The sequence below is a fragment of the Accipiter gentilis genome, chromosome 6 (genome assembly GCF_929443795.1).
Source record: "Accipiter gentilis chromosome 6, bAccGen1.1, whole genome shotgun sequence".
Classification (NCBI taxonomy): Eukaryota; Metazoa; Chordata; class Aves; order Accipitriformes; family Accipitridae; genus Astur; species Astur gentilis.
The window spans coordinates 3,750,624-3,770,933 of NC_064885.1; the positions used below are offsets into that span (position 1 = coordinate 3,750,624).

The 20,310-nt window shown below is 38.9% G+C and overlaps 1 protein-coding gene across 3 annotated transcripts; it reads right to left on the reverse strand.

Moving 5' to 3' along the window:
- Nucleotides 1-392: 392 nt before the first annotated feature.
- On the reverse strand, nucleotides 393-20,276 carry INTS2 (integrator complex subunit 2). Of its 3 annotated transcripts, none has more exons than XM_049804043.1 (24): nucleotides 19,938-20,275; nucleotides 19,277-19,415; nucleotides 18,466-18,568; nucleotides 18,107-18,220; nucleotides 17,287-17,417; nucleotides 17,016-17,189; nucleotides 16,245-16,471; nucleotides 15,293-15,418; nucleotides 14,638-14,709; nucleotides 14,430-14,544; nucleotides 13,702-13,770; nucleotides 13,123-13,257; nucleotides 12,464-12,640; nucleotides 11,638-11,746; nucleotides 10,498-10,602; nucleotides 9,849-10,013; nucleotides 9,457-9,658; nucleotides 8,792-8,917; nucleotides 7,069-7,258; nucleotides 5,873-6,115; nucleotides 4,739-4,846; nucleotides 3,282-3,387; nucleotides 2,928-3,104; nucleotides 393-2,088 (listed from the first exon to the last, which is right to left on the reverse strand). In XM_049804043.1, exons 1-24 carry the CDS (start codon nucleotides 20,228-20,230, stop codon nucleotides 1,919-1,921), a joined length of 3,576 nt encoding a protein of 1,191 aa, XP_049660000.1. In that variant the 5' UTR covers nucleotides 20,231-20,275; the 3' UTR covers nucleotides 393-1,918. The 3 variants fall into 3 exon arrangements, with proteins under 3 accessions (XP_049660000.1, XP_049659998.1, XP_049660001.1); XM_049804041.1 differs by having other exon boundaries at nucleotides 11,638-11,815; XM_049804044.1 differs by lacking the exons at nucleotides 393-2,088; nucleotides 2,928-3,104 and having other exon boundaries at nucleotides 3,298-4,221; nucleotides 11,638-11,815; nucleotides 19,938-20,276.
- Between the last annotated feature and the right edge of the window lie 34 nt (nucleotides 20,277-20,310).

Consider the following 20,310-nt stretch of genomic DNA (forward strand, 5'->3'; position numbering starts at 1 on the left):
GCCGAGCCACCAATCGCGAAATGGCAGACTCAGCCGCTCCCGCCTCCCACCTCTTGCGCTATTAGAACCAATCAGGGAGGGCCTTGCTGGCTTCCGGGTTGCACTCGTTGCTAGGCAACCACGCGTTTACCGTGGGGCAATTGCGTTGCAAAATACTTGTAATACTTTGTATTACTTACCTTGTTCTAAGCATAGTGCGCTGAAAACACTGTGCTGGGAATGAGGGATTTTTTTTAATAAAGTCTGTGGCTTTTCAATACCGCCACGCTGGAAAGCCCCGGCAGGAGAAGGCCCCCGCGTACCAAACTTGAAAATCAGTACAGGCAACTCCCTTTGAAATTACAAGTATGAATACCTATGACTGGATCCAAATCATACACTAGGTTGTTTTGGTTTTTTTATTTAAATACCACTACAGCATAAAAAAATTACACTTAGAACGGGGAGGGGGGAAGGGTACATACATTTAGATTATTTACATACTTTACATCAAGATGACAAAAATATACTTGGTAGCCAGATGGTGTTATCATTTGGTCACAGCAGGCTGGTAGTGCTGGAAAGCAAACCCAAGTGTCTTTGGCAATTCAGTATTATTATCACTGTCCAACACGGGCAGGAGACAAGCTGTGCAAGATTTTCCCAAGGCCACACTAAAGAATCAGACCATTAATTTCTGGAATATAAACTGCTTTTAACTGAAAAATATTTTAACTTACTTAAGGACCCTGGATGCTGTCATTTAGGAAAAGAGGAAGTGCTGGATTGACAAGTTTAGCAATTCAAGTGTCTCGAAGTACTAGTCACTTCTGGCACAAGAGCCAAACCTTAATTTTCTTTCTCTGACGCAAAAGTGTGTCCTGCCTCACAAGAGAGCTTGTGCAACCTTCAAGAAACTCCCAAATATTGCATCACACACACCCTTCTGCAATGCCACAGAACACATCTATCGGGCTAAATCCTGGAGCTTTTGTATATGAAAGAACAACCAACTTCATGCACGAAGCACAAAGGATTCAGCCTTTTTGTCCACCGAGCTGCACGTAACCACTTTGGTACGGCTGAAATCTGTCATTCCTTTCATTATAGGGAAATTTAGCTTCCATCACAGTCACCATCAACACTAATTTATCTTTTTTAATCTTATCCTGATGAGAACTTAAGATACCTTTGCACTTATTTCTTGAAATCTTTCTCATCTCTTTTAAATCAAGTGATGTTAAAAAATACCAAACCATCTGAGCTGCATTAAAAATACATAAGCTTTAAAAATCACATTTATACAGCTCATTTTATAGTAGTACTTTTTTTTAAAGAGACTTTTAGACCAGTTTCAAACTTTTAATGAAGGCTGGCTGATCCTTTAAATGAAGTTCCTGATCTCATGAAATGAAACTTTGACCAATGGTTTGAAACACAAATAAAAAAAAGTTAAAGCATTTTCTTAGTGCTCAATGTGATGATGCAAGTTACTTTAATCACTTTTTCAAGTCTTCCTTGGAGTATTTTATTTCATCTTGCTCTGCAAGGCTCTGGACAGTAGTTCATTTAACTTAAGCAAAACGCTTCAATCTCAAATTTTTCTTACCTATCATTTTGCTGTTTGCTCAACAAATTAAGTATTCACTTTCCGGAGTGTTATAAAACCCTTTCGGGTGTGTTGTTGTATCACTTCAGAAACCAAGCAAGCCTGAAAAATCACACTTGGTTTCACTGGAAATTGTCTGCTGACCCCATCAGCCTCCAAAGTGTTCACTGGAAGCAACACAAGCCTCTTTAAAGAATTCTTTTCTTTTCAGCCATAACTGAATCGAATGAAAAATACGAACTTCTTGTGCTCCAGTTCCTCAATGCACTTTCACAGCTTTCTCCAAATTTAAGCACCACAGACTGTGGGACAATTTCATTTGTGTTCTTTCTAAACTCCACTTACGCTCATGTTAATTATTTCAATGATAGTATTTTCAACACACTGGCATAACCGGACGTCAGGGTCCATGCTTGCAATGTCCCTTGAAATGCTTTTGTTAGATGAATCTTTACAAAGTCCTGACACTTCAAGTGGTTTCTCCTTCAGTTGCTGGAGACCTAGAAGATTAAGTAAAAGAAGCAAAGCACATCTAAATAAATATTTTTTTAAAAATTGTTAATTACACCCATAACACAAACATGTATGCTATGAAACCGCAAATCTGAGCTATTACTGTTTCATGCACCAGGCTTAATTCCACAGGTTATTTCTAGAGAGGCTACCACACTTCTTTTTCATTTACCTATGTCTGACTCCTTTGGGGATTTTTTTATATTCCCTCTTACTTCTTTTAACATAAATATTTTAGCATAGATAGCATCAGGGAACCTTGTATCACATGAACAGAGCATTTGACTTTAGACAAAAAAAGACACAAAAACATGCTCAAGATCAACTGATAAACAGTTAATCCGTGTTCACACCATCACTATACGTTTTTCCAACCATGCTATGTCATGTGTAAGGCTTCAGGTAGCTCATTTGACTTTGCATTTCCAACAAATTAGGAAGATTTATATGGCCATTATGCCTCAGCTGAGGGGTTGAAATGCCCTTGTGTTCTCGAAAGCCAATGCCCTTTGCTCATGTCTTTCATCCTTACGCTACAATGGCAAATTCTATGCACAACACTTGCACGCAGGGATACGTCTTGAAATGACACAAGCAGGGAAATAAAATGGAAGGCAATACAAAGTTTAATACAAGGGGTACTTTCAGCCCCTTTAGCCTCTAAACTCCTCCAGTCCAGTAAATCCACCTATCCCTTCTATATTTACAAGACAACAGCAGTAAATTTCACACTGCATTCCAACTATGCTAAAACTTTTGAAACATTAACATAATTTTCTCCCTGAGACCATGACATTACTTTTGAAATACAAGGTACTTTACTTACGTGTAATAATTGGGTCGAAGTCTCTTGTCTGTGTAGCAACATCAGAGGCACAAACTTGTCCTATTTGTATCAGCAGAGACATAATATCCTCGTACAAAGGAGGAAAGGCTTGACAGAATGACACCAAACAAGGCAGGGTCGGCATAAAAAAAGCATAGCGCTTTGACTGGGTTAAAACTATCAAGGAAAAGGAAATGGTTAAGTAAAGAGAAATTATTATAAAAATCCAGTCAAGAATTATTCTTACTTTTACAATAGTAATTAACACAGTGGCATTTAGATAAACTGCATTCAACCAAGACAAATAATTCTAATTTACACAACAATGTATTTAGGGGTTGCCAGAGCACCTACCTGTGAGCAAGGTTCCCATCACATTGATAGCTAAACGAGCCACACTGAGAGATTTAGGTAGTGCATACTGGATACACAAAAATGAAAGTAACTGGATGGCAAATATCTGTTAAGTAGGTGAAAGGCAAAAGAGAAATAAGTAATAAAGTTACAGATTGCTTTGCACTTCCTATCCAAAGCTCTTCATGTAATTTATGAGTTAACAAGTATTCTCTATTTTATCAATGAGGAAATTAAAGCTAGAGAAACCTTAGTAACACGTATTCTGAATTTTTTCTGCTAACATTAAGAAAAAAATCCACACATATTTAACATTAATCAAAAGTACCAGTGTCCCCCACAGACACAACGTTCTGACATTAACAATGAGCAACAAAGCAACACACAATTTACAACATAACCCTTGTAAAAGCTGTTGAAGGTCCGATATGTTAGAGTTTTAACTTTAGTTGAGTGTCCTCTCATCAGCAGTAACTTAATAGTTGAGAAGGCATACATAAGATGGATATAGAAAACAGAGGAATCTTTAGCCAAACAAACTCCAGTTACCTACAACTAGCCAAATATGTCATCTCCCCTTGTCACAGTATACTAAATCAGGGTCTACATATTGCTTTAGAAAGTAATAATAAACAACTATTTTCCATTGTTTTTCACAGTCATCATGAGAAGACCTTCAAAAATATTGGTGAAACATTTCAAAATCAAATTCGTGACTCCCCCTTTCCTGAGCTTGTAGTGAGAAGAAACTACCACTCTTCAGATTGAAATAGCATAACTTTGAGGAAAGTCACACGTCATTCTAGCAGGCTTTGTTCCTGCAGTTAGACCAGGGAACAAACTGGTAAGACAACTGGCAAAGGAGAAATTTAAATTGGTTTAGAAATTTACGCCTATCATCTTTTTCCAAGCTTGCTTCAAGAAACAATAGTAGTATTCCCTGGAAAAAGACTTAGTAGTCAAACTTGAATGAATGTTTCATTCAATGAATACAATTCTGATCTTAAGGCTGCTTCATATGTTCTACAGAATATCTTTGCAAAACAGGTTTTCAGAATTTAAATCTTCATAGAAGTTCCTGTAGCTATAAAGTGTCAGATAAAAACTAAGTAGGCAAAACTTTTGCCAACTGATTTATACTCAATGTAAAGAATGAATGAAACTCATCATTGAAAAGTGCTTTCATTCATGTTCTTGAAGGTAATACTGAAATTCATGAGTATTTCCTGAATAAGTGTACAGAGGTATGTTAGAGGGGTTGTCACAATCCCTGATTTGAAGGGGACTTAAAGTCTGGGCCTTTAATTTAAGGTAAAAGTGCGACAGATACTACCTTAATATCTCAGGCAAGTTAGAACAGGACTTTTTTAGTGATCCTTTTATTTTCTCCCCTTAACCAATAATTCATCGGGGTTAACTACTTACAGTCATTCTCAAGCTAGATGACTGTACACTACCTGTTTTTCAAGTTCAGGCTGGGCAATGAGCTCCGGTATGAAATCCAGACAGATATGCATCGATGGAATCCCCGCCACTGTGAGCGCCAGAAGTTCACATGGATAACCCTGTGTGATTAAGAAAAGAGACAAGTTAATGTGTCAAATATGTTTTAAAAATTCTGCTTCGATTAATATTTTAAATCAGATCTGCGTTAATGCTTTTTTCAAAACTAATATATTTGTAAATCTCTTTTGTTCGGAATTATAAGCACCAGGCCTGTATCCCAAGGCAACAAGAGGCAGGCTGGGTGACAAACCCAGGGTCTGAATCAGTTCTTTATCCTCAATACTCAATGTATTATTTGCATAGAAACTCTCCCTCCACTCTCCAAACTCCAAAGCTGCAGTGACCCTTTCCTTCTGTGTCTTTCCCCTGTGTTCCAAACTTCACCATAGGCCCCAACTTGCTTATTTCACAACTGCACCATTAAGACTTTTTCAGTCACTTAATCAGTTCCAGGTCAAGGCAAATTAACTCCTTTTAAAGAGACTGCCATCTGGCAATGAGCAATTTAACACACACTAAAACCGCACTTATATTAAAGAATTTGCTAATCTTTCCCCTTTCTTTTTTTGAAGATATACAGCTGCTTTGGCAGGGGCAACCTTTCTCCTTCCACTCTAAAGAGAGAAACTGTGCCCTAACAAAAAAGAAACATAAGATGTTTACATTTGAAGCCAAATTACATTTTTGAATAATGGGCATGCTAATTCAAAAACATGACGAGAAAAAAAGTAACCCACAAAAGATGCGGAACAAGTAATTATAAGATGATTAGGCCAGTTTTCCTTGGCCTAGAATGGACAAACTATTTTGGTATAAAAAGGGGCAGAGGCACAAACAAAGCATATGTTTAATGATGAGGAACAGGCATAGTTTAGGTGCTCCCTTCTCGGCTATAAGACAGAGTCCAAGCACTGAAATATGGAGGAAATGTAGGTACTACGAATTTGGTGAGAAGGGAGGCAGAAAAGTGGGCCATTATAATTTCTGAGGAACACAACAGCAGCATTCAACATCCTTTAACCACTTCATTTGGCTCTTTCTTAACCAGAGAAACCATGAAAGAACTAAAATAGTGCAAAGCAGACCTGGAAATGAACTAGTTTGACTATGTTGGGATCAGCTATATACATCTGATGCAGCAGACAGCAGATCAGACACTGGACCTCTCGAAGATTACACAGCAAGCTATCTTCTTCTTCTAGTTCAGGACTCTTAGGGCCTGTGGTACTATGAACACTCTTTAGCAAACTGTGGGTATTACTGCTCTGGGCTTTCTCTTCTTCTGTAGGTAAGCAGATCTCTAGAAGAATCTGCACAGCAGCACTGTCCTATGAAGAAAATAAGCAACAGAACATGCATAAAAAACCCTGATGAAATCAAATATGAAGTAAGGACAATTTAAGAAATGGAAGACTGTCAGGTGGCTAGCATTTCTAGGTAGAGTTTATTTTTATAGAGAATAAAAACAACTCAGTTCAAGAATCACAAATCCTGCAGAGCATTAAGAAAAACCCAACACTTTGTCTGAATCAAGGCTCAAAGAAAAAAAGCTTAAATCCAACAGATAATCATAAATCATAGATCAAAATAGTAAATTCAACGGAATCTCGTTTTGTTTCAAAATAAACATCCAATGGCCCCTTAAAGAATCCAGATCAGACACAATATGTACATGGCCAGGTAATTCACAGCATTCAGGGGAGACTACCCTACTGATTCAAAAATAAAATTTCCTATTAACTCAAAAATCATCTGCTAATAGGGACCATATATGTGACATTGTTCCATACAGAGGCAAGAAGAGACTGTAAAACGGGATTACTCAAGAATTCCCATAATGTCAAGCTAAGTAAGTTAACCACTTTTCAGCTTCTTCATACTTTACAATGCTGGCTGCTTCTCTTAAATAACATAATTGAAATGATCATGCATAGGTCTGTCACATTTATTCCTGTTTTACTGCTCCAAATTCTAAGTACAGAAAGAGTCTCTGGATAACACAAGCAACAAAACAAAAAAGGCTAGTAAGCAGAACTTTACTGTTCTAACTAACAAAAAAGAATACCATCAAAGCAGTTAACCAACACAATGCTTCAGACTAGAAAACAGAAAACCAAAAACATTTAACAATCTGAATACAGAGGCAGTTTTCTTTTTCACAGTGACAGAAGTCAGTAAAAAAAGAAGTGAAAAGGTCTCCTTTTTTAATTTCCTGTTTCTGTATTTCTGTTTTATGATTGTCTTTCCTCACATCATTTAATATCCATTTCTTCCCCCTTACCTGAGCAGCAAGCAATGCATTTTTTAATTCTTCCCTTGTAACTTCTGGGGCCTCTGGACCCATTGCATTATTTTGGGAAGGCCTAATGTCCTGTTCTGCTGTTTCTTTTAGGTGAGAATTGAGGTAAGCTTTTGAGGCAAGAAGATATCCGTTCAACATGTGCAAAGTTATATCCATCAGAGGAGGACTCCTGATATGGGAACACATGATAAAATAAAAGCATTTCAGTAGGCAGAACAATAAGACAGTAATAATATGAACAAACTAAAAGCACCCCTCAAAGGCTCATTGGGTTGTAGTCTGGTTCATACTACAGGTCTTTTCCCTAACACAGCAAAACCCTAAAGGTCACAATCCCTTCTACGTGAGTGTATGCGTACCTAACACAAAAACAAGGAACCGTTGAAGAGACTTATTTCTGATGAACGAAGGAAACCCAAAAAGTATTGACTGTATGTGAAGTAAGGGAAAATATTTATCTGAACGATGGGGAAAAATAAGGCAGACAAGCTCTGAACTGCTTCCACAACACCAAGATGGTAGTTTTCAAATCACATTGCATTATAAATCTCCCTAACAGTTTTAGAAATGTAGGATTTTCCATTTGCATCCAGAGCTGAAGGGACATACATTTAAATATTTCACCTACGGGTTGGGGAGTAAAGATGTCATCAACAGAAACTTGAAGTCTAGCAGAGTTGTAGTAACTCAAATGAAAACTGGATTCATGGCTCAATTGCTAAAAGGCAAGGGGGGACAGATGCATACAAAAAGGAACACAAAGAACAAATCAAGTTGACTATTAGCCATTTATTATGAACAAAAGGATAATAAAAAAGAGGAAAAATAAACCACAACCGACAGAAAACATGAAAAAGAATACACAAGGAATAAAGCTAGGGGCTAAAGTACATTTAAAATTATTAACTGTATCTTCTTAGAATAACGGATGCAATTTTCTTCATTACTATGAAAAAGCAAAGTTATAATTTACAAATTCTGACTTATTGTTTCCATCATTTCATATTCTCCTTAAAAGCTGGTCCATTGCTATCAATTATGATCATTTTCACTACTTAAATCCTCGGTTTACTCTTCTGCATCAGAGCGATAAAGCAGCATTACACATCCTCCTCTGTCATCACTGACATCTAGAGGAACTAATTTCTAAGTACTACTAAAAGACTTTCTTGGGAAATTAAGCAAATCTACCTTTATCATATCCATCAAGCACCCACTGGCAGAAACTGTTACCCAAAAAGATGGAATACCTACCAGCCCACAAGGGATGGCAAAAGACAGCGTGCATGGATGTTACAGCTACAACTTCAACCACCACCACCACCACCATGTGGCAGCAGCCATTTTAAGCATGCTGCAAGGTCTATTTAGAACAAATTCACACCCACAAATCTAAAATGGATGACCTATGTACAAATCCCAAAGTTCCCAAAATAGAACTGAGTGTAAGGTTGTCCAACAAGACACTCAGTTGGACAGGATGGCATGCTGAATCAGCATGCACAGCTTGCTCAGTCCTCAGACCAACAAGCTTAATACAAAAAAGATGGAACTTACAAGCTCATATGATTAGTTTGAAAATATGTTTTGAAGTACTGAAAGCTTTTAGAAGTTTTCTATGAGACACCTTTATGTTTAGCATGCACTATGTATCAATGTAAGTACCACAGAACATAAAAAGCTAAAGGAGGGAGATGCTTACCTATGAACTCTCTGATCGCATCTTAGAACAATCAAAGGATCAATCATCAGATCATTCTGAGTGTACTTCTGCTGTCGGACTATTTTTACTGAAGGCTGCAGAGCGTTAACAGTCATCACCCACAACCTAAAATGAGATGATTTTTATGATTTTTTGACAGATAATCCGTACGAGAAAAGGGATCACAGAAGCACCTGGACACTCACTTATCTCAGTGAGCTCTATTTTTCTGGGCCTACCAAGGAGCAAAAACCCCGTACTTCATTTGCAGCCCTTGAAGTTAACTTACATTCCATTCACTGGAATTACAGCAACCAAACTGTTTTCACTGCAATTGAGCATCCACTTCCTCAGAAAAGGCATGTTCTTACCAGAGCGAGTTCATGTTTCATCAGTAATTCATCATAAACAATGTATGCTATAAAACTGTACTTCTATATTTTAAGCAAACTGATGACTTCCTTTCCCCTGAGAACAAGAAGTATCGTCCTTTTAAATGCAAAGGTTACAAATTTCAACAAAGCAAAAAGAAATGCAACTCCAACACATTCTATTCAGTCACAACCTCCAATTTCCCAGACAAAGGCATCGTGTCGTTATTTTTGAAACAGAAAGTGGCGTTCCATCTATCTGCAACAATAAACTAAACAGTATTCTGAGCCTACCTTCTTGGCATCACAGTGTTAAGAACCATCCAAAGTTTATTGACAGTCTGAAGAATCCTCCGAGGGACTCCAGCATTCAGCAAGCGATTCATATTTGATGTCAATACTTCTGCATATGGGATCAATTCACCAGCTGAGAGAAGTGTTAAATGTTCTAAGATCTGCATCAGCTGGGTATGATTTCCAGGCAGCATGGAAAATGCTAAAAAAATAAAGACAATGGGAGCTTGGTAAAACTAAACTTCAAACATTTTTTTCTAACTTGGCAGCAGAACATTTTCATTATACAAATGTAGGATGATCAAATGAACTAAATGGCTACACACTTCCAAATCCACTATATTCCAACCAATTTGGAAAGAACACTGCTTACTTCAAATGAAGTTATTTACCTTCCTGGAGCTGTTTGGGAGAGTGATTCTTCGCAATGTTTGTAAGAAGCATCCTCCTCAATAAGACATCGGTGCCTGTAATCTGTTCCTCACAGATCCAGTCTTCCACAATGCAGAGGTGTGGATAGTTAGTTGCAAGAAGGCGTAACAGTGCAGAATGCAAGCCTTTGCGGGTATTAAGAAAGTATATATGTTAGATCTGAGTAGCTACATCTTTCACCTGAACATATTTGCATCTATCATTTCAACAACAGACCTTAACTGAATCACTGTCAAGAAGGACAGTGAGCTTGCATGTTTATAGCCTGATATTCTAATTCCAACAGAAAGGAAAAGTTACCTTCTGGAAAGGTGGGAGGACCCTATAGCAGCACCTCTTAAACTCAGTCTGGAATAATAAAAAATTCTCAAGCAATTCCTACTCTAAAACCTACCCTACACAGGTAAGACCTACTCTAAAAGGAACTGCCTTCCTCAAACTTTCACTATTACTCTTCAAACATACCTGTAATTCTCATTAGTTAACTACTGACAGATTTTAAAAGAAAGAGAAAGGAAGGCACACTATGAAACAGACAATAGCCACAGAGCTGGAAACACGCTTAGCCTTCCTTCTTCACACACATTAGACATCCAGACACAGATATACCTCCCAGTTCCTGCTGCAGCCCCTGTGCCTGCCGGATGAGGTACTTGATTGGAATCTGATCCATTAATGCTGAAGAGTAGGACTTGGGTTTTTTCTGCATGGCAGCTATAAAGGAACAGGACAAGAAAACATGTACAACAGTTACAGTTGGAAAAAATTATATCCCCAACTAAATCAATACAGAAAATGTAAAACACTTGCCTCTGTATTATCCAGGTAAACTAAAGAAAATCCTGAATAACACACCTCATTCCTGTTAAAGTATTAAATTAAGCTCTTCAGAAAACCATTTCTGTGAACATTTCCATTCAAAGATTTCCCTGGCATTCAGATTTGTTCGCAAAATCCCCATACTATCTTTGACCAAGTCCAGCTGATTTTGAGATGATAGCTCAAATCTGCACTTTTCTTTATTCAAGGTTTTTTATTCTTAACAAAACCAGTTATCAGTTGGTCCATGGAATTCAAACTGTTGGCACACACGACACCCTGTAGTGAGGTAGAAGCTACAAATGCAGGAAGAACTGTAATTGATTTTGTAGTATTTCAGTCTTTCTTGAATAGCATGAAGAAAACAGCAACAATGAATGCTGGAAGTTTTGCACCCTAAAAAGGGCAAGTAAAAACACCCACCAGATGCAAATACTATGTTTTCATTGAAATCAAACTCTGTCAACAAACTACACAACATTCTTTTAGAAACAATTTAAAGTCTCAATTTCAAAGGTAAAAACGGATCATTCAGTATTGCCAACCCGAAGAAATGTGTGCAGAAGTTTGATAACACATGAATAAATGAAGATCTGAAGTAATCAAGAAGTCTGTTAACTGTTGCTGAATTTATTAGAATAATAAACATTTATATGTATTTTTATAATTTGTTGGTCACAAACACGCCTGGTATCTTTTTGGCCAGCTTGGACCTTTTTTAATCTGGAAAACAAGTTACTCAACTACAGAGTTTTAGCAGAAACTTTATCTCCTGAATTTCTACAGCAATGCTGTATTTATTACAAGAATCTAAAGTTTTTATGCTGTGCTTCAATCTGACAGCAACATGAATTTTAGTTACTGTAAGAATTCCTCTCTTTGCATCTAATTTTCAGTTAATCTGTTTTCCACTAGTGCACTCACATATACCTAGTATCTTTGTGTTTGCCAGAAGCGCTTCTTCGTACGACAGGACATAGTAGAGGACAAGCAATTGTGTTGTGATGCTGTATCGTTGAGTAAGACGAGTATTTTCTCCCTGTACATAAAACCACATACAAAGGTCATGTTGCATTCCTGATTCTTGAGAACAAAAATTTGGATTTACCTGCAAATATGAAGAAAGATAAGGCAGTAAGCCTTCTACAAAAATATCAAGCCATATGAGGTTCAAGCTGAAAGTTGCAGGGAACTTTTTTTTTCCTATTTTTCTTTTTAAATGAGCTTCAAACATAAAAAGTATTTTTGATATCTTGGGATGCTAATAAGGAGTAATCCCAGGATTCCAACGCAAGTCAATGCTTGCCTCTCATTCTACATGTGTCCCAAGTGACCATTCTCATAATTCTATCAAAATGAAAACGCTTCTTTCAAAAACAGCTGCAGTGCTTCAGTTAAATAGTATTTTTAGCTAACAAGATCAAGTTGGTACAAAAAATATACAAATCCTACATAAAGACCCACACTTCTCAATCCCTGAAGTGCTTTTCTTTGCATTTTTAACAGCATGAGTTGGTGAGTTCCCAAGGAAAAGGGCAAAACAGGGACAAATAGCAATCCTCCTAAAAAGCTGAGTAGCACTAACAAGATTCACTTCAAAACACTTGACCATCACCGTAGTAGGAGGCAGTTTACTATACAGGCATTAAAGACAAAAAGTGAGGCAACTTACAGGATCTGCATCAAGCATATATACAAAATACTGAACCGCATGTTCATATTAAAAGTACACGAAAGAGGCAAACAAACCATTTACCCCAGAGAGTCCTTGAAAAACATTCAGTATCTCCTGTTCTGTGACAGGCTGATTTGTGGCCTCTGGGTTGGATTTAGATGCAGGAGTAAGAATAGAGTTAATGTAGACATCAATAAGAGGAAGCAACTGAGGATGGAGTGGAGTGGTGGTTTCACAGAGCTGCCGATAGATCCAGTCCTAGAAAAAAACATGCCATTACATGTTCAGTTTCAAAGCCGGAGGGCTTTTTTTTTTTTTTTGGCTGCAAGTACATCCCCTTTTAACTAGTTAGAAAAAAATGTAACCGGCTTTAACTTTGGAAAGTGTAATACCAGTTCTGAGTTCGGTCTGGTCATAAACTGTGTATCCTGGACCTTGCTCTGTGCAGACCCACCAATAAAACTACTCCTGGCTGGAAATACCATTCTGACTACGATTTTATTAAGCACAGACAGGGGGAGAGCGATAACTTTATTATTTTAACTTCACTAAGTTGTGGTCTCTGGATTACAGAGCTAAAACCGGGTATCCTAACTTAATACACATTTCCTTCTTAAATCACATGGTAATAGGCTGTAAGATTCATCAAGAATTCTGTTCCTATAATTCAACCAAAAAACCAGCCTGCAAAACCTAGTCAGCATTCAAAATTATGAACAGAAATAAAATTAAGGCCATACCTTAATGGATACTTTGTGCTTGGTGAACGATCGACTTTTTAAAAGCTGGTAAATGCAGTGAATAGGTAAAAACCCAGTAATGTTGGCACTGAGATTGCCTGTAACAGGCACGCGAACTGCATGGGCTGTAACAACCTAAAGGAAAGTTATAATTAACAAGAAAAATACTGCAAATATTCAACTTCTTCTACCACAATGTAGAAGCACAAGGTGTCAAAGTCGCACAGCTACATTCTTTCTGACATTTACTTATTTTTGGTTGTTTGAAAGCTGAAGAACATTTTTATGTAGTTTAATACAGTATGTGTAAATCTGTAGCACACATACTATATTTGTGAATGATTTCCTGCTACCGCAACAAATGTCATAGTGGACAATTTTTCTCCTTTGCCTCCCCATTTAAAAAAGCCAATTGTTCAAAAAGCATAATCAGGTCAGAGTACAAAAAGAAAGAGCCAAGGCTCTTCAGCACCAGCAGGACTTGGATTCTTCTTGTAGGTCAAACTGAAGCAATCACAGAAGAAAGATAAAAAGAAAGAAACAAAGAGAGAAAAAGAAAAAGACCTAGGCTTAAAATACCTGTTCAGTGAAAATCTCCTGTGTGAAGATTGTCTTCATTCTGCTGAGTGAGCTGGGTTTAATCACAATCTGAAACAAAGAACTGTAATTTTAAGTTCTAGCTTTCTTATTAAAAAATACTGCAAATTTAACTTATAAACTGTTAACTTTAAACCTTTTTAAACTTGTCTTCATTGGGATACCAAGAAAATATTCACACCTACACTTCAAATGTAAACCAAAATTATTTTCAACTGTCACAAGTTCATCACTCCACGTCTTCCTTATCCTAAAAACTACCTACCTAGCTTTTACATTTGATGAGACACTGTTTCACGATAGTAAATTGAAGGCAAGTCTCGCTTGGTAATTTTCACAAATTAATTATTACATATATAGGCATTTCTTGAAACTATTTAAAATAGCTGTTTGCAGCTCAGTTTGGACACTACTTCGATTAGTCTTCTAAAAAAGTTCATTTCTTGCAAGTAATGATTTCAACAAGTCAGCACTTTCTGAAGATACTTCTATTATAACATTCCTCTGTATCAAGAGGTATGCATAGTTTAAAGTTTTTCTAGAGGAACTGATTTAGTTACCCATTTTTTTTACTTTACATTTGCTTTAAGTGTATTAGCAAAACCAAAGTTCTTTATATCAAAACTAAAGTAAATACAAGAGTATAAATACACAGTAAAAAGTTAATTTTAACAGAAAAATGTATGTGCTAGAAACAGTTTAGGATTTACCTTCATTCCCAGGGTGGAGCAGACCAAATCAATGATAGCACTGAGCTGATTACTATGGAAATACATGGCTACCAAGAGAAGCATCTCTCCAAAAGAAGCAGACACACCAGAAATGCTAGATAACAAAGAGAAAGAGTTAATTTCCAATAGGACGTAAGTAAATGTGAGATTACTGATATCATTAAATACAAAAGAAGCTTGCTCTCACCTTTCAAAGTAAGCTTCTTCCTTTATCATCCAACTAAGCCACATTACCATGAGTTGCTCCTGTTCCGGGGTGCTGCACCAAAAAAAAAAAAAAATTCCATAAAAGATCCTTTTCCCAGGAACTACCCCTAATTTTACTAACAATTACTAGCAGAAAAGCCAGTATTTGAGGAATCTTACACCAGAAGACTTTTTATCACTTTCACTTTAGCATCAAGCAGCTGATAAGCACTGATATTTAGCACAACCTTCAGTCCAATTGTCAGATAATTTCCTGTCTTGAATGCAGAGAGCAGAAAGCTACATCCATTAAATACCTATATTGCTACTCTTTTGAACCGGGTCTCTGAAGAATTTAGCCATAAACTTGTTCAATGGAAAAGTGAACTAGTAAGGCCTACTTTAGCCTTCAAAAACCATGCCAAACTAACCTAATGCCAATGTTCTCCTCTCAAAAGATTTGCTATAAACAAGAGGCAGAGCAGAGTGGAATATCAATTTGCTCACCATAGTGTGAGCCAAATCCCTTCAACCGACATATGGAGATGTGTACAAAGAATTGGGAGAGAAAAGCTGTACAGCTCTGGGGAGGTCATTGCCTTAACAGTGCTGAAAGAGTAACATCTTTACAAAGCTCCTCCTTTATTGAGAGGTACCTGACAAGAGTGGAGAAGGCCAGAAGCATACAAAAGGAAAGAGATACAAAACGAACACCAGCTGGAGTCGCGGGAGGCCGGCTGGTCATCAGCTGCAGTAGCTGCTCAGCTTCTTCATCAGTTGGCCTGAATAGGACAGAAAAAGAACAAAACCCACACCGCTAAATTAAAAGGGAAGAGATTTCCAATCTCATCACAATGGTTAAAGATTAAATTTTCTCTGTTACTTAATCTGTTTATCAAGTTGCCATCGATAAATGAGCATCAAGATTAACTGGCAATTATCTTTGAACTTAAAGACATAAAAATCTTTGTAAATAGATAATAACAGTGAGAAAACTGCCTCATGATATAATCTTGCCTATTGGTACAAAATACCTAAATTAAAACTAACAATGCATGAAGATGCTCATTAGCACTCTCTAAAAAGTCAAAGCAGAGGAATAGAAATTCTAAATTCACGTAGTGTATGTTGCTAGAGTTTTCAGCTGCTTTCTCTTCTACAGACTGCTCCAACCACATGGGCCTAGGCTTCTTTTAACAAGCCAGTAGAACGGACTTCACAGCATTAACGAGAGCACCATGTTTCTTGCATGATTTCAGATTTAAAAAATGAGCAAAGTTGATAAATGTATCTTCACCATTAGAATGAAAAAAACTTTTCTGTTGAGAATACTACTGGAAAATAAAAACCATACATGTCTCCAGACCCTACCATTACCTAATATTTGTTCTCTGCACTATAAAGAAACTTCCATCAACTGGCAACTCCAGCCCTCAGCACGTGAGAAGGGCCCCCCCTAGTACTAAAATTGGCGAGTCCTGCCAAGACTGTTTCAAGGACACAATGGCATTAAGAGACAGCTCACGTTAAAAGTGCCCAAAGCTCTCAACCTCTGTTTAAATAGACAGACAGTGAATAAAAAACACAGAGCATTAAAACATCCATTACTTCAGCCCAGCGATTCCCATCAAAGCGCAATAGAGACGTAACAATGCGCTGGCTTTCACGACATGCTCTTCCTTCAGTCCTGAATACACAGACACATTTGGCTCCATATCAACATCTGCTTCTTCAACAATGTGTGTGCTGCGAACCGTGGGAAGGATTCCCATGAGCTCCAGGAGCAGCTGCCTCCTCATTTGCCAAAGCACAGAACTGATATTATCTCTTTTTCTCTGTGTAAGAGGTTAAAAGATGAGAACAACAATGTAAAATTCATACCGTCAAACAATGTATTACCTAAGAGCTTCCATAATGATGAAGTCAAGGATAAAAAAAAGAAGGGGGGTGGGGAGAGGAATTTTTTAAAAAATACACAAGTTTCAGTACCAAGGCAATAGGCAACACGTGATCCTATTACAACAGCTCATTACATCAAAACACAAGCTTTAACTAATTCAACCCACTAAGCAAGTCAAGATGCAACCTCCTACTGTGAACACTAAGGATGAACAGATTTATCAGGGAAACATTATGAGCTTACAATTCCCTGATTTCCATGCCTAAAAATCTCTCAGAGGAACAACCAAATAGCTGCCTTCAGGGACACTATTTATAGACCTGATGGTCCAACAGGAGGAGGCTGCTTTGTAACGGATGCTCCAAGGCATGCAACATGATTTGTATGCATTCAGACAACTATGGGTGCCCACATCCAGAAGAGTTACAGCAAGCTATAAGAATATTTTTTAAAAGCAGAATATTCAAAGATTTTCATACCTGTTGGCCATTTCGGATAAAAGTTCCAAACCAAGTTCGGACCTTTGCATTTGTTCCAAGTAACAAACCACTCACAAAACACACCAGGTCACTCACTCCATCATCTGGAGATTCATTTTTGGTGTGATCCAAGGTCAAAGCTACACCAAGACCTGGTAGATGACACTCTTCCACCTAGATAAAATGCTCAGGCTCAATCATCTTTGTTGTTTCTAAAGCTCCAAGAAGCATCATAATTATGATTCTTGTGACAGATTAATGACAGACTTACCACCATGCCTCGGACCCTGAGAGCTTGGGAAGGGTTCATTTTACACAGGTGGCGAAGTGCTTCTGTTCTCCGGCGGCCTCCAACGCTTTCTTCATCCTGCCGTTCACCATTCTTAATCAAACCTCTACAGACTAAATACCCAACAGGAAGTGTAAGAAAATCTGCCCTTTCCAACAGAAAGCCACATGAAAGTAAACAAAGCCAAGGCATTTTGCTCAGCTCACTACATTTATTAGCTGGGCTGCACAAACCTTGCCCAGGCAAGGACTCATGATCTACACCATATAAGCAGAACAAGAAAATGGTCTTTCTCCTAAGAGAAATTACAGGGTCATTACAGATCATCCAGTTACTACTCCTACTCTATCTAATGTAACCTGTGCATCTGGCAGCCCTGGAAGCTGAAATCTTACTGCGAGGTACGGGATGCTAAACAGGGACCGTCAATACAAATTTTTCACCTCATAATATGGCTTATTCAAAGGGACATGAACTATTAGCAAGGCTAGACCAGGTTCATAGTCCCAATCATTCACTGCCTGAGTCAGCCTTTATAACGGTGACCTACAGATGAAAAACTGCAACACACACACCCCCCCCATAAGTCTACAAGTAGGCTGCAAAAAAGGGGAACCAACCTGATGAGAACGGGAGCCCATCAGCATCTCTAGGTATAAATGCATTCAAATTGTATTTCATAAGCCAAACATTCTCCCATTCAAATATTTATGACACATGGTTTAGCCCAGAATTAACTACATTGCTAGAAATCATTTTGAACCTTTAGAAAAAGTAAGCTGGACAAGAAACTGTAACTCACCCTCATTAAAGCTATCAGGAACATTGGCCACCAGAAGGCAGAGGAACCAGGCTCCATTTTTAACGTGCAACAGAGCTTCAGCCACATCAACTATCGGCAACAGTGATGGGAGCTCTGGATAAAAAGAGGGTTTAAAAAGTCACAGTGTTTCGCTGTGAAACCAGTAAAACCTTGATTTTAAGATGCATTGAAATAACACGCTCAAATCAGTGAATAGAAAATCAATCTATGATCTGTATTTCTCTTTCAAAAGAGCTAAACAGCCTTGGTTAACCTTAAATCAGTCACAGCAGCTCCAAAAGTTATTTTGTTGCATTTGTAAGAGGTTAGAAAAACACTATAAATACAGAATACTACACCTGCTTGCAAAATGCAGAGAACATCTGCTGCCTCTTCCAGATAAACAGGACTCTCGAAGAGCTCTGAAGATTTGAGAAAAAACTCACCGTTTGATTCTGATACCTACAAGACATTATTCATCATCACTGAACAGGTTTTATGAAACAATTTGTCTAATCATTCTTTTGTGGCTTTCAATTCAGCAGATTAAATACATTAAAAATTGTCAAAAATGTACGGCTATAAACACAGAACAGGCAAGGAAAGCGTTTGGAGTAAGAAATATTTACTAGTGAAAATAGTTCGATACAGCTGGTATCATTACTTCTTTCCAGAAAAAAGAGAAATAGCTCACTGACAATTCTAAAAACACTGCAAGTTTACAGAAGGAAAATAAAATGCTGGGGGGCAGGCAGGAGTGTGTGATAAGAGAAATACAGTGGGTAATATCATACTGCAATAGGAGTAAAGAAATAGATGGAGAAAATTCAAAATTATATGACTTCTGCACTGACACATCATAAAATCACATTATGTTTGAGTACAGCCAGCATATTACAGAATATACAGAATCCATGTCACGTTAGAAAAGATCACCCTCATGTTGCGAGGAAGAAAACCTTCCTCAGGGAAGCTGGTTCATAAGGAGTTTAATCGCAAGCCACTGTTCAATCAGACTGAGACTTTAAGTCTGGGTGAAGCAGGTAAGTATTGGAGAAGCGTACTCACAAACAGTAGCACCAGAAACCGAACCAGAGAGCTTATTGACCCATCCAGAGTGCGTTTTCACTGACATAAAATTTGCAAGCATCCAGATACGGAGAACTTTACCTTATTCATAATTGCCAGTAATTCGCTAAGTACGAGACGAAGCCGACGAGGTGAATCGCTGTGTTCAAATTCTAGCGTCAGCCCATGCTGAAGCTGCGACACCAAGATGCTTTCTCCGCTACCTCCTCCTAGCTTGTGCCTAACAGACGATTCAAAGCAACAACTATTAAATGTTTCTGCAAACACAGACGTTTTATCAGTTAATGGAAAACGGCAATCTGGTAGGGATTTCTTCTATCTTGCCAACGACTGGAAAAGACCGTTGTAACTGTAGTACGTCGCGAAATCTAATTCAGTAGATCGTCAACGTTTCAAGGGCCCGCTACTCCCCGTTAGCACGGACAACAGCAGCCGAGAAAGTGCACCCGCCTGGTCCGTCTCTTCGCCTCACGAAGGCCTCCCAGCCGCCTTCCTCCCCGCCCCTCGCAGACCGGCCAGCTCTCCCCCAGCCACCGGGGAGGAAAAGATGCCCGAGACGGACACCGAAACCCCGCTCCCTGTCCGTTGCTCCGCCAAAACTCGGGGTTTTCCCAAGAGACTACCAAGGGACCTGAACGGGAACGGCGGGGTCAGCGCGGCACTCCGACAGCTGCAACAAACAGAACAGCCCGAAAAGCCCCGCAGCGGCTTTCCCCACAGAAAACGCCCTTCTCCGCCTTACCGCAGCTGCTGCTCTTTGCTGGCGTCCTGCTCCAGGGCGTGGAAGTCCACGGACAGCAAGGCCACGATGGAGTTGACGGCCTCCACGCCTGACAGGAGCCGCAGGATGAGCTTCTTGTCCTGCGCCCAGCTCTGGCTCTGGTCGGCGGGGGCGCAGAGGGCCATGCGCACCAGGCAGGGCAGCAGCAGCCGCAGCTCGGGGTCGCTGAGCGCGGCCAGGCGCACCACGTCCACCTTCTGCATCGCTTCGAAGGCGTAAGGGCTGACGAACTGCAGGCCGGAGCATTCCGCCATGGCGGCCCCGGGCTCCCCACCCCCCCCCCGCCGCGACACCGACCGTCGCCGTCCTCTTCCGGCGCGGGCCGAGCGCGTCA

Coding starts and splice junctions, on each gene's coding strand:
- INTS2 (XM_049804041.1), bottom strand. CDS start 20,230: ATGGCGGAATGCTCCGGCCTGCAGTTCGTCAGCCCTTACGCCTTCGAA. Junction 16,472..17,015: donor TTATCCGAAATGGCCAACAG/GTATGAAAATCT, acceptor CCTCTTACACAG/AGAAAAAGAGATAATATCAG. Junction 4,847..5,872: donor TCAAACTAGTTCATTTCCAG/GTCTGCTTTGCA, acceptor TTAATCACACAG/GGTTATCCATGTGAACTTCT.